General features: G+C 52.1%; 1 protein-coding gene and 1 long non-coding RNA gene across 2 annotated transcripts in view; one reads left to right on the top strand and one right to left on the bottom strand.

Annotated features, from left to right (window-relative positions):
* Positions 1–640: 640 nt before the first annotated feature.
* Positions 641–13,800, bottom strand: part of CAPN2 (calpain 2) — a 62,352-nt gene continuing 49,192 nt past the window's right edge. The window contains exons 12-21 of the mRNA XM_030868392.3: positions 13,066–13,277; positions 11,843–11,879; positions 10,817–10,882; positions 9,467–9,524; positions 7,156–7,220; positions 5,839–5,907; positions 5,202–5,280; positions 3,678–3,794; positions 3,356–3,414; positions 641–1,611 (exon numbers count right to left, since the gene is read on the bottom strand). Of these exons, the coding sequence (XP_030724252.1) occupies positions 1,588–1,611; positions 3,356–3,414; positions 3,678–3,794; positions 5,202–5,280; positions 5,839–5,907; positions 7,156–7,220; positions 9,467–9,524; positions 10,817–10,882; positions 11,843–11,879; positions 13,066–13,277 (786 nt within the window). The 3' untranslated portion in view covers positions 641–1,587. The remainder of the gene's footprint in view (positions 1,612–3,355; positions 3,415–3,677; positions 3,795–5,201; positions 5,281–5,838; positions 5,908–7,155; positions 7,221–9,466; positions 9,525–10,816; positions 10,883–11,842; positions 11,880–13,065; positions 13,278–13,800) is intronic.
* On the top strand, positions 2,602–9,820 carry LOC132597457 (uncharacterized). The gene is made up of 3 exons (XR_009564253.1): positions 2,602–2,894; positions 4,056–4,190; positions 8,154–9,820. It is a non-coding gene; the product is annotated as an uncharacterized lncRNA (long non-coding RNA).

Genomic DNA, 13,800 nt, shown 5'->3' with positions numbered 1-13,800 from the left:
TCCAGTGGTCAGCCTACCCTCCCCCCACCCCACCCCTCCCATAGCAATCCCGTGTCACTGGGAGCATCCAGCCCTCCCAAACCCAGTTCTACTGAATGGAGAAAATCACCACCCCCGCACCAGGGGAAGTGCTGCCTGTTCTTGGTTCCCGCTTCCTCTGGGCCCTGAGATGCTCCGCAAGCAGGAAAACTTAAACTCCTGCGAGTTGAATTTGGGAAATCCATCTTCCTATCGTTTCATGAGATAGCAGGCTGCCATTTGCCTCTCTCTAGTCGTCTGACATCTTTCCCTCCTGCGATTCCTCAAGGATTCCCCAGCAGCCGACCTGTGGTTTAGCTGCATGTCTTCCTGGCTCTCTCTTGTCCCCTCCACCAAAGTGACAGGCAGGTGGCAGGTGGAGCACAGACTTGCCGGTACCTCTTTCAGAGACCAAGAAGCAGTAGAAATTGGAGCTGACTTTCTGGTCCATTATCAAAGCTTCTGAATTGGATTTTTTAAAAGCTCTATAGTTCCACACTGAAATGGAGGCCAGCTGCCCTTTCCTCTCAATACCGGCATTTAGGGAGGGAGGGAGCGCGCCTGGCTAGAGTGGGACGGGATGTAACTGGGTGTGCTCACCGCTGGGCCCTCAGGAAGAGCGGCACCCACGTGCGATTGCCTGAGCGACTCTTTATTGAACAGTACATTTGCAAGAAGATAAGGCAACAAGGCAGTATCTGTACAGTGTCGCTAGCATTTACCCAAGGTGAAGCCAGGAAACACGTTCATGTGGTTTCCACGGGCGTCCCCCCCAATCCATGCACGAACGCTAGCGGTGAAGTCTGGGAAGGTTTGAGGCAGGCGGCGAACAGCTGTGCTGTCTTCCGTCACTGTGGGCTTGCAGACGGGACCCCCCGTTTGGGTCATCACTTCAGCTGAGCAACAGGAGCGTCCCTTCAGTATCGTAACGCTCAGTTTATAAGACCAGACATGTGCGAGGACTTGAGACAGACACACTGTTAACCAATCAGTTTTATATAAAATCTGTCTCTTATTTAGCCCAAATGAGAGATGTGCTTCTCACCTGGCCTCTTCAGGTGCCTTCGTGATGCAGCATATTTTTCCATTTTTCTCAAGGGAAATGGTAACCCCTGGACAGCTCTTTGGTACATGTCACAACTGTATTTTTAAACTCAAAGTTGCTTTAAATATTGCTGGCAAGGACCTTATGTCCTTTAAGGTTTGACTGAATGTTAAATTAAGCTCAGCTGTTAAATACCTCCCTGCATTTTTTCCTGATTTAATATTGTTATAAACAGGAAAGTGTGTAAAAGGAAAGTGTATCCTATGTACAGATTGAAGGTTTTCTCTAAGTTTTTCAAGGGTTAAGTGACTCGCTTGCATTTAGTACGATTATATGCAAATCTTTTACTTCGATATCTGAAAGTTCTGCTTTCTCAAGCAGATAGTATCATCATTTTCAGCTCTAATCATCAGTTTAAGTAAATGTTCCCATAAGTTCAAGATCCAGATAAAAAGTTTCTCTGTGGATGCTTAGTCCGTGGCTGATTCTTTCATGAGAAGTCTTCAGGCAGATCAGTTATAACCTCAAAGTACTGAAAAACACAGCCACTGTGGGGAAGGAAAAAAACCAAATCAGTTCAGTGAGCATTCTTAGAATTAAAAGGCTATCTGAGTACCTACAGATTATTCTGGAAGACTGACTGTTGTACGAGAAAAGCTGATCAAGGGTTAAGATATCAGAGTATTAACTCACATTTTTTCTACCTGATTTCTAGAGTCTAGCTTTTTACAGGGTCGTAAATCTGAATTAGGTGGTCATGAATCGTATTACAGGGTTGACTGAAACACGTGAAACGTGGAAAACACGAATTAGCATTTCTGTATCCCTGCCTCAGTGTCACATCAGAGGTTAGTTTGGATAGCCCTTAAACTAGTGGTTTTCAACCTCGGTTCTCTACTGGAGTAATCTGCGAACTTTAAATCAGACTCTAATGAAATTAGTCTGGGATGGGCCTGGACATCAGGACTTCTGCGAAGCTCCCCAGGACTGCAAGCTGCAGGCAAGGCTAACAATCGCTGCAAACTGAAGGAGAGGTCTTCTTCTGTCGCAGCCTCAGCGAAAAGAGAGTTGAGTGTGGGGAACTCCAGGGACCTGTGAAAGGCGAGGCTTAGGAAAGGAGGGAAAGCCGGTGGGTGAGATGTTTCTCAGAGGAAATGGGAGGATGGTCTGAGTAGGCTGGCCGCATAAAATAGTGGGAGGAATGAGATTTCCAGCCAGAAGGATAAAGGGGGCTGCAGTTTCCCAAACTTCACACGTGGCATGTTTAGGTCCCAATTGTATTGCCTCTACCTTAGACTGCAGTCTCAGGGGAGGGTTATTTCCTGAGCTACACAGAGTCTTAAGCAAGTTAGTGTTCTTTGGAAGCAGCTAAAACGTATTTTGCAGTTGGCTCGCGTTACTTTAAAATGCATTGATACCAGAGTGAAAGAGCTATTTAGTTGCTGGCTTCCTCCAGAGTTCGAAATTCAATGGAAGGCGGCGCCAGTCCCTCACCCTCGTCCTTCTTACCACTCTGCTCCTCTCTGGTCCCTGGGACTTGGTCATTCCTACCCAGCACTGGCCACCCAACCCCAGTCTCTGTAGCCTGTGTTGCTCTAAGCTCAGTTCCCCCTTGGACAGAGGAAATGCAAGCTGGAGCCGGGCAAGGATGAAAAGTAAGCCCAGCTGGCTTCCTTCTTTGAAGTGAGAGAACTTTCTGTCTTCGGATGACAAGAGAACATTTTTGCGCTTTGCTTTCTGTGGAATTGGCATGCCAACTGAATTTCGAGTGATCGTTTCAGAGGTGCCCATTGCTGGGGTTCCAGACACATGAGCACAATCATTATATATGGTAAGCTTATCTACTATTGTTATTTTATTTTAAAGGTGGAGGAAGTAGAGAAGAGTAATTTGTGCAGAAAGTATTTTAAGTAGATCTAAGAATGACAGCTCTTCCCAAGACCCACTTACATTTCATCCACAGGGTTTCTTTGCATAATAAGCGTCTTCTCCCGTGCATGCTAATCAGCAGGTCATTTTTCTAAGAGGGATTCTGCAGCCACCCTCTTCTTCTTTTAACCTTGTGCTATTCTCAAGGCAAAGCTTCTGGGAGGAGGGACCAGGTGTGTTTTCTTGGACTCGAGAACCAATGGGTAGTTGGGAAATGACTGCCAGTAGAGGTGCACTGTGGGATCTTACAACAATTTACAGCCTGACCCTGACAGACCAAAAGCCACAGATCTCTGTCGCCCAAGTAGCAGCCCTTCTCCCCTCCGTCCCCTAGGAGTAGGGGCTGGGAAGCTGCTGACTTACAGAGATAAGGTCAAGCTGGATCATACCAGTATCCTCGGGGTCCAGCCGCTTAAATATCCCTGTGGAGGCAGAAACGGGATGTCATATAAGTGAGCTGCAACAGAGGTCACATTATCCTTTTCCCCAGCCTGGCAGCTGAGTTCACTGAATGACACAAGTTACGATTCCTTCCCTCTGTCCCCAAATTAAAGAAGGATTTTCATTCTCAACTGGACAGACACGTCTCTGGCTCACCCGTGAGGATGGTTTCACCCGTGGGGAAAGGCAGGCTGCTTTCGTACCGAGAGAACTGAAATGGGCCTTTACCCAAGTGGGCACTTACTGAATAGTGTTTCCAGTCGAACCAAACACCTAACAAAATTGTCAAAATCGATGACGAGCTGGTCATCTGCGAACCGAGCAACGATGACTTGGTGGAGCTGACAGGGCATCTTGAAACCTGCAGTTAAATGGACATGCAGACCAATTGCCAAGTGTTCGACTGCACCCTGGGGCTCTGTTCATGGGCTCTGGACCCGGAAGATGAGAGTTATGATGGCTTTGGTCCCCTGGCTGCTCTGCTGTGAGACTTTTTATTTTGCAAAGCCAGTGCCTTCTGCCATTGCTTCTGTTTCCACACTGTTCACCTCCACCCTGCCTCTCTCCTTTTCTTTTGGTTTTTTTTTTTTTGCATTTTAATATTTATATATTATTTATTTAGGCTGCTCCGGGTCTTAGTTGCAGCATGCGTGTGAGATCTGGTTCCCCGACCAGGGATTGAACCCAGACCCCCTGCATTGGGAGCATGGAGCCTTACCTACTGGACCATCAGGAAGTCCCGTCTCCTTACTAACATGTAAGACTTTCCTTGCCTGTTCCTACTTTCATGGTCAGGCTATTTCATGCTATCGATCCTATCTCCTTTTCTGTCTGTCTTACGCTGAATCGCCTTGGAGACTAGATTCTTCCTGGATGTATGTGGCAGAAACTGTTCATGCTAAACTAATATGAATTCTCCCTTTTTCCATAGTTGTAGAATTTTTAACAGGCCATGGCTGCCTAGAATCAAGGCTGCCTTTCCCAGCTTCCCTGGCAGCCCTCTGAAGCCTTGTGACTAAGTCCTGGCACTGGGATTTGTGTACAGAGTGACATGTGCCCTTAAAGGCAAGGAGCCCCTCTTTCCCTCCTTCTGTCAGCCCATTGCTAGAACGTGGTTGTGGTGACAAGCTGTCCCCGTCCTGCAGATACGGGTGACGATCTAAGGGCTGGTGACACAGTATGAGAGAAGGAGCCTGGGTCCCTGACAGCAGGAGACACCGTCTGGCCTTGGATGGCTTGAGCTTGAATCGTTATGTGAGAGGAAGGTGTATCTTGTTTAAACCACTTATTTGGGGTCTCTGCTGCAGCATTACATCCCAACGAATGGACAACCTCATACTGTCATATTTGTCCCCTAAGCACACCAGTCTCCCACTCTGCTGGTCTCCCACAGCTGGTGTCCCTTTTACTGACATCACGTGCTGCTAAGGACTCACCCAAGGGTGGAACTGGACATCACACTTCTGCCTGACCAGCCCTGCACCCGAACGGACGAGGGCAGGGTGTGTGGGTCTGCTGAAAACTGGCTTTGCCTGCGACCCACTGGGGCCCTTGGAGGGAAACTGAGATTCCAGACGGCTTAGAGGGCAGAGCGTCCTGGACTCCATTTCATTTTACCAATTAGTCTTTAAAAGGCGAATGAAAAGGATGTGTTCGTACTGAACCAGCACCTACTCTATTTCATAGCTTACCAAACTTTGTATCGTATAGAATAAGTTTTCACATATTCTACAGATAAAAGAAAGAAAACACAGTTAGGAAGTGTTACCTGCTTCTTCTAATGCTTTCCGCATCTCATAGGAGTTCATGGTTCCGGACCTGTCCACGTCGATCTCCCGGTAAATTTTCTGAAACACGCAAAATAGTTAGAAAACCGTGACCCAGAAGGTGGCAAGTTACCTCTCTGTGCTGTGTGCTAAGCGGGGCTGAAGTTCTTCCAGCTCCATGCCTCTAGTTTGGCCTTGGAAGCATCACCCATGTTTCTGCCTTAAAGAGTACTTTGCCTCTCCATGAGCTAGTTTATAAATACGCCCATCAAATCACCTAGCCAACTACACGAGCCCCTGTTATTATCTTCTGTCATTTTTGTACTTTAGCTGTCAAAAACCCCAACTACAAGCGGCTACATGGCCTTTTCAGGACACTTGATGGTGGCTTTTAGATGACCCCGTTTCCGGTCAGTAAGGCAGGGAGTAAACCACGTCACTTGCGAAGTCTTTGTTTTTCCTGTTTGCATTTGCCCAGCCCTGTCTTCACCCATTCTGAGCTCCGTTATGAGTACAATCCCCTCTGCTTGGAGATGCTCCTCCACCGTCCTAAAGAGCTGCCGCGTCCAAAAGTACGTGCATGGCGCGTTGCCCACACAGACCCACCGCCCCTGCCGCCCGGCCCTCCTGGGCTCTCACTTGGTATTTCTGAATCTTGGTCCAAAGAATGTAGAACTCCTTCAGACCCAGCTTGCCACTCCCATCCGACTGCCTGCAGTTAAGGAAAGCTCCCAGAGTCTGGGTTCACGTGGGCCGTGGCACCTGGTTTGTCCTCTCCCCTGGAGCATCTGGTAACCACAGTTCAATCACGAGAAGCTCTCGCAGAAGGACCCTTTTCCTGCTCTTCACACTGGCTAGACCTCCATCTGAGGGCTGGTGGAAGGGCCCAATAGAGACCTGCTGGTTCCCCGACACTGTGTGCTGATGGGTCTGGGGGTGCTATGCAGCTGGCCCCAGTTCCTGCTAAGAAGGAGCTGTTGGAGGATATGCAGAGGCTTCAGATGGCTTCTAATGGCTGCGCCCTTGCCCATTTAGGGAGTATCATTATTTCTAAGAGGCCTTCTGTGAGGGGAGCTACACAGCAGGTGCCATGAGCCCACCAGACGAAACTTCATAGAAGCTTAAGCCATCCAGGCCATCCTTGCCCAGCGCCTCTCAGTAAGCAGCAGGGACAGCAGAGGGATGATGAGTCGGCCTCAGGGCCGGGTGGTGGCCTGGGAAGGAGCCAGAGCAAGAGGAAGGAGAGTGCTCTTGGAGGGTGGGCCCCTATCTTATGAATCAGGAAGAAAATCATGACTGGGGAAAGCATTCACATTGGAAGTATCATGGTAGGGACTTCTCTGGTGGCACAGTGGTTAAGAATCCATCTGCCAATGCAGGGGACACGGGTTCGAACCCCGGTCCGGGAAGATCCCACATGCCGCAGAGCAACTAAGCCTGTGCGCCACAACTACCGAGCCCGTGTGCCTAGAGCCCGCGAGCCACAACTACTGAGCCCACGTGCCACAACTGCTGAAGCCCGCGCGCCTATAGCCCAGAAGAACCATTGCAATGAGAAGCCCGTGCACCGCAACGAAGAGTAGCCCCTGCTCGCCGCAACTAGAGAAAGCCCGCGCGCAGCAACGAAGACCCAACACAGCCAAAAAAAAAAAAAGTATCATGGTTTAGGGACTATTTCCCTAGAGGTAACACATCCAAGCTGCGCTGGGCAGAGAACAGCGGGCATGCTGTCAGGAATTCCCTGCAGGAACCCCTCCGCCTGTGGCATCTCACATTCCCTCAGCTGAAGTCCCTCGAATTCCCTACTAAGGGAGGTCAGCGCTGACAACGGTCCTACGCCTCAGCCAGTAGGGACAGCTGGCCGCTGTGCAGGGGAGGAGGCCTGTGTTTGTATCTTCCCGGAGTGAAGTTTCAAACTCTCCCAGCCTCTGTCCTGCGGGGCCCATTAAAGGATACATCGAGCATGTCAACCATGATTTTGCAGGTCTCTATGCTGAAGCCGTCTGACTTGATATCTTGGCCTAGGAGACAAAAATAAGTGTGACAGGAACATCTTCTAGAGCAGTACTGTCCAATACAACCTTCTACGATCGCAGAATATTCCGTATCTGCACCCTCCCATGTGGGAGCCACTTAAATTGCTTTAAATAGCTGCACGAGGCAGGTGGCCACCATATTGGGACAGTGCAGAGGCTGTGTGACATCTGCCTGACTTCTCTGTATATTGGCCATGGGCATACGGAGTTATAATAAGTGCTTTTTAAATAAGTAAGAGAATGCTAAGAGTCTGGGCCTTGAAGTGTTCATAAGATGCAGAGTCACCTGTGGAGAGAGCGGGGGCCCCGCCTGTTTATTCTAGGCAGGGCCCTGAGAGAGGAAGAGGTTTACTTAACTGCCTGTCTGCAGGCATTCAGGGGACCTCTGTGTCCCCAGCTGGGTTAGCCAGAGGGCCAGAGCCTGTCCGCAGCCTGTGCTCTCCTAGGCGAGTCACTCACTGGTTGAGTCCCGTCTAGTTGGTGGTCGACAGGTGGCGTGAGAGCCTTGTCACAGATGTGAGTCTGTTCCCACAGCCTTCAGGGGAGCCCACCCTTTTCATCATGTCCTTGTGGAAGGTTAGGACGTAACCTGTCTCAGAGCTGCTGTTCTGGGCTCTGACCCCGTCTGGGGTGTGGGTGTGGGCTGTGCCTGGGGCCCTCGGGCAGGAGTCGTCACTGGGTGTGGAGCGGGGAAGGGTACCGAGCTCCGGGGCTCGGGTGAGGCTACTGCCGCGCCCCCAACAAGCAGCAGCAGAATCCCAGCGTGGCCCGATCCCTCCCCTCCCCCTCCCCGCATCTGTGCAGAAACAATGGGGCTCAGTGTCCCTGGGTTCATGACAACCACACAGCTTAACAGGCTGTGACCTCACTCGTGCCTGGTGGCCTCGAGGGTAAACACCATCTTCTCATCACCCCCAGATTGGAGGAGGGGCGCCGAGGACCAGGGTCCGCCTTGGGGAAGCCCCACCCTGGCCGCTGGACCCCCTGGCTGCAGCTCTGCGAAGAAGCTCAAAGGCAGCCTTTTGTTTGGAGGCCCCCGGGCATGGATCGGTCACACGTGGTTCCTGTGAGGGACCACATGCGTGTCGTTCACGTGCACTGTGATGGAAGACCCCACTGGCCTGGATCCTTCTTTGGCTTCAAGAGGAGGATTTTTATCTCTTGGGGTTGGGCCAGAGTGAAGTCCACGGGACTTCTGGAGACGATCCCAGGCTGACGCTCAGCCCTGACAACATACGCTCTGGTTTCGGATCCAGGCTGAGAACTCCTGATACCGTACAGACCCCTGCTCAGTGGACTGCTGTCTTATCACAGCAGCACAGTTCTGGTGCTAACTCGAGGGGGAGAAGAGCAGTGTGTGGGGGTGCTTTCTCCCCACCCCCTGCAGCGGTGATCAACACTGGGGAGGTGGACGGTCCATCCTTTGATATTTTTTGCTTAAGAAACAGTTTCACCTGAAAAGGTGCGTGAGGACCATGGCTCTCCAGCTCCTTCTCAAGTCTCCACCCAGTTCTGTCCGTTCTGTATAGACGCCCATCGGCCTGGGCTGAGGGCCGTCACTTCTGGAGCCTTGAAGCCACTTGCCTGGCCCACTGGCTCAACGGAAGTGACATTTCTCCCATCAAGAACTGGCTCGACCAGGCTCCCTTAAACACACATTTGGGAGATGAGCCTTTTTAATGCCACCCCCTTAGCTGGAGTGGAAGACGGACCCCTTATTTTTCCATTCTGGCTCATCAGTGAGCTGTCGTCACTCTGTCAGTGGTTCCCCACTAAATACGGCCAGGAATCCAGGGAGGGGATGCTTTCTGGCTCCCATCACGCTTTTTCTTAGCAATTAATCATCATAAGAGTCACCGTATATACGGAGCCCAGGCTTTGTTCCTACACATCATCTCACTTAAGACATTCAACCACTCTGAAGAGGTTAAGTAATAATATGCCTATTTTGCAGATAAGGAAGCAAGAGTCAGGGAGATTATCTAACAGAGCTAGTAAGTGGTGGAAACCCGGATGTGATCATTGACCTCTAGACTCCAGAAACCTCTGCCCTTTTTTATCACATCGGGGAGAACCTCCTTCATCCGGTTCCTTGGTGGTGACGGTGGCGTTTAAGCAGGAGTGGGGGTGACGGTTCAGCCACAGCTGCTGAGCCGGGGAAGGGGAAGGGTCACCGTGTCCCCTCACGTTGCAGAAGCAGGATGAGGGATGTGCGAGGGGTGGGTACTTACGCCTTGCCAGAACTCTTCTCAGGATTGTCTGCAACTCAAAGGCAGAGATCTCTGCATCCTGCGGAGATGCAACCAGAGCGTCATTATTGGCTCCCTTGGGGCTGCGTGAAGCGCGGAGCAGCGGACGTGTAACGGGTGTCCACTCTGGCTGAGCCCGTGAGGTGCATTAGAGCTGGGGCGGGGAGGGGTCTGTGGGCGTGCATTTCTAACAAGTCCCCGGGATACGCTGCTGCCACCACCCCCCAGGCCGCACAAGGAGCACAGCCACAGCCCAAGTTTCTGATAGTGTTTTAATGCACAGCGTGCTCCAGGCAGAGTTCGTTCGCCATTGCTCTGCTGTAGAGAATATGAAGAATAAATTCTCCATTCTACCCATGTTTGTGGTCTTTTGACTCAGTTCTCTATACCCTTCCTCGCACCCAGCATGCCTTCCTCTCCCTTTAAAACCCAGATCTGGCTTCCTGCAAAGCTGGCTGGGACCGGCTGTCTCCAAGGATTGGCCCAGCACTTTTTCTGTGGCCCTTGATGTCACAGCTCCTCAGAAGTGGTGCGGGTACCTCTGTTCACTTACACATATTGTGTAACTGGGGGACAAGCCCCATTATTTAAGACCAAGACTGACATTGTGCGTTCTTGGGGTGTGTGTGTGTGCGTGTGTGTTTCAATCAGTGGGGAAGTATGTCTCTACGATGCCCCTTCCCTTAGAAACCAGGAGGGAGGGAGGGAGGCAGACAGGCGGGCGGAGGCATGGGGCAGGTGGCACCTGCTTCAACTCTGATGAGGAGGCCCAGGTAAGCCGATGGTGGACACTCGAGAGAGCTAGTGTGCTCCATATATGGAGGAGAATGACTTTGTTTGGAGTCATTGGAGGAAGAGGCCTGCTAACTTTGTAGCGGACGGAAGCCTAGATGCCTGAGGGATTTCTTTTTTAAGGACAGGGAAGGCTGACACTCTCTCTGTTGCTTGCATCCTTGAGACTGAAAACCCTCCAAGTCCCCAAATATTTTCGTGGCAATCAAAGAGAAGGGGTTGAGTTCCACGTCTCAGCTGCAGTGGCACAGAGCAAACAAAACAGCCACAAGGAGAGGCCCAGAGTCCTCAGGCAGGAGGATCACAGCCAGAGCCGACCCCCGACAGCAGAAGCCCCTGGCGACTGACGTGCAGAGGCCCTGGGGAGGCCTTGGGTAAGGAATCTGAGCGGAAATCCCAGTTATGTTTGTAATTCCTCTTTGCTTTTTGTTCAGTTTGTTTCCTTTCCCCCCCTTAGACTGAAGTCTCCTTGAGGGCAAAGATGGTCTCTTCCTTTGCGTCAAGCAGGGCGCACAGCACAGAGGTTTGGGGAGCACTTACCTCTCCTGCCAACTGGGCAAACAGCCTCCTGAATCCATCATCGATGTCGTCCTCGCTGACATCAATCTGGAAGGTGAGGCACAGAAGTGAGACGCAGTGACCAGCGGGCGCCTGCTCTCCCTTCCGAGGTGGCCTCCCCCGCCACCTCAGTTACCCTCTCTCCCTCTCTCAGGCCTGAATTCTAAGGTTACCGGGATTGAGACAAAGGACAGTGTGAGGAAGGAGTTTTTTTTCCAGTTAAAACACATAAGAGGGACTATAAACTATGTGGGAAGGAGTTACACTCTAATTTCTCACATAGGCGTCTTCTCCAACATTCCACCAAAACGGCCTTTTATGATCTAAGCAATGGGGACTCAGAAGTGTAAAGACGAGCTGGCGGGGTCTCGAACGACTCTGAACGTGGCGAGAGCACAGCCGTGAGGCCCTTGGAAATGGCTCCATGTCTCACTGAGTACACGGAGCTTCAGCAGCTGAGGAATAACCATCATCAGGCCGCTGCGGGCACCAGGACGGGGGAAGAGCGCTCCTTCCCATCTGTGTGCTATCCTTCCTCAACTCTGGACGCTTAGGTTGGGTCTGGAATTCCTGAGTTGCAGTCCTCAAAGCCCTCAGGATTTACCACTGAATCACAACTCCCAGAACTCTAGGGAACCTGAGAAATCTTGTCATGCAACGTTTCCATTTTGTTGATGAGAAAACTGAGGGCCAGAAAGGGGAGTGACAAGACCGCCCACTGCGGGCCAGAAAGGGGAGTGACAAGACCGCCCACTGCTCAGAGCAGCCTGGTGTCCCATCCTCCAGGCACCCCGTGCGTGTGGGCTACATCCAGGGGACCGTCCAGCCCCATGCAGCGGCCACAGCCGCTGCAGGAGGCGCTCTCGGACTCCCAGGCCAGGGCTGCACCCTAGTTTCAAGCTCTGCTCGTGAAATCCTAGGGGCCTCCTGAACCCTTGGGGTTATTTTCTGCTCCACCGCTCCTGGGTTGTTCAGGACAGAGCGGGTGAAGCTCAAACAGTACGGTACCTCTTCAAGGTTGGCCTCGATTTCGTCGTCGACAACTCTGGAAACAGAAGGAAACTACGTGTCACTGAAAAGGGAGCGTTGCAGAAATCCCGGCTAAAATGAAACTGCGCCGTTAAACCCAGCATGGGGTGGGCACAGGGGTTTTTTCTGCATCCCAAGTTTCTGTGACAACACATCCCCTACAGCAGAAATTACAGTTAGAGATGATCCAAGGAAGTGTCCTGGCTAAAACAACTTGAGAGTCAGAACTGCTTTGTTTGCTAGTTTTCAGTCTTTATCGAAGAGCACAGGCTTCCCAGGCTCTACGGTGCTGGCGCTCTGGCCTGGAGGGACAGCTTTTAGGCTCCCTGTGAAACGCCCTTTGCCGTCATAAATCTTCACACTGAGAATCCTGCAGTGTACCCTGCTGCCTACTTGCTCTGCAGAGGGTGGGAGAAGGCAGGGAGGCCTGGGTGAGATTTCAGCTGAAGCTCAGGCCCTGGCTAGTTTATCCCACACACGGTCCTGTGTGCAGGGCTGGGTCCTTCTGCTCCACAGAGAGGGAAATTCCTTCTCTGCTGTGCATGGTCTTGGAGCCCGGCGATCCCTGCCCCTCCCGCCCACTGCCCGCCCCCCTCCATCCCACATGGATCTGAGCATGTGGCCCAAGGTCAGAGGGGGACATGGCAGCTGCCACACCCCCTCTTCCCACACCCTGGTCCTCTGGCGTCCAGCCTCCTATCAGTTCTAGAGGGTCTCCAGGGCCTTCCAGTAAATCTTATGCTTAAGTTGCCCAAGGCTGATTACATCTCACGCAGTCAAGGGCCCAGCTGAACAGACACGGTTAAGCCAGCAGCCATTGTGAATTGAGCCAAAAATGGTCCCTGAATGGCGGGGCTCCAGTGAGGACGGGGGAGCGCCTGGAGACATCTGAGGGACCGCTGGGATTGGCACTTAGACCCTCGGCTCTGCCAGGCTGGTGGGCTGGGGACGCAGGGATTCTACCAGCACTGCCCCAAATGACAGGCATTTGCAATTTGCTCTACAACCATCCCTTTCTCATCAGAAAGATCCCGAGTCTCTATTTTCTTTGCTGACCCGAGGACAGCACTAACGCTCTTCGATACCTCAAGTCCTCACGCTAAGCCTTCGAAGCGGGCGGGTACTACAGAAAAAGAAGCTGACGCGGGGGTCCAGGCGGGGCAGGAACAAGGCGTGGGGACGAGGAGGGCTGAACGACCTACTGGTAGTCAGCTTTCTTCTCGGAAAAGACCCGGATGCAGAAGTCCCCGTCCTTGTTGGGCTCGAAGGTGGACGGCACCAGGATGTACTCCCCCGGGGGCAGCTTGAAGCGGTTGAGCACCTCCCGCAGGTTGATGAAGGTGTCCGACCGCTCCCTCGCTCGGTGAGTCAGGAAGAAGCTCTTGCTGAGGTGGACGTTGTTCTGTCCTGTCAACTGGTGAAGAAACAGGAGCAAGACGGAGTGGAGGGTGGAAAGGGCTCCAAGCACCGTCCTCTCCACTCATCGAGACAAGAAGCTCACGGCGACAACTCTGCATCATCTTAGATGAAAAGCTAACTTTCTACCCCAAACACGAGCTCAGAGGCACACACAGCAGGAGACCCACATTCACCCCGTCTTCAGATGCACCATCTCTCCACTCGGAGGACAGAGGTCCTCAGCCTTCCCCTTACGACTCAGGGGCATTAAAGTGCCCTCGGCCGGGATCCACTCAGTTCTGTGTGGTATAGACACACTGACGCAAGCAGCCAGGACCGCGGCGAGGAGGGGGCCCAGCTCTCAAATGTGGTGTGTCAGTCTGACCACGGCATCCACAAAGGCCCAGCATGCCACCAACTGCCCTGTCCTGTGTGTCGACTTGAATAACTGTGGCCTTTAAAAACACACACTGCGACTGTGTGTCTCACCAGCTCGGTTAAGCCTAACTGTGGGCCTACTAAGTGCTCTCACGTATCAC

Source organism: Globicephala melas, chromosome 1, assembly GCF_963455315.2.
Source record: "Globicephala melas chromosome 1, mGloMel1.2, whole genome shotgun sequence".
Classification (NCBI taxonomy): Eukaryota; Metazoa; Chordata; class Mammalia; order Artiodactyla; family Delphinidae; genus Globicephala; species Globicephala melas.
This window is presented reverse-complemented; position numbering and strand designations above follow the sequence as displayed.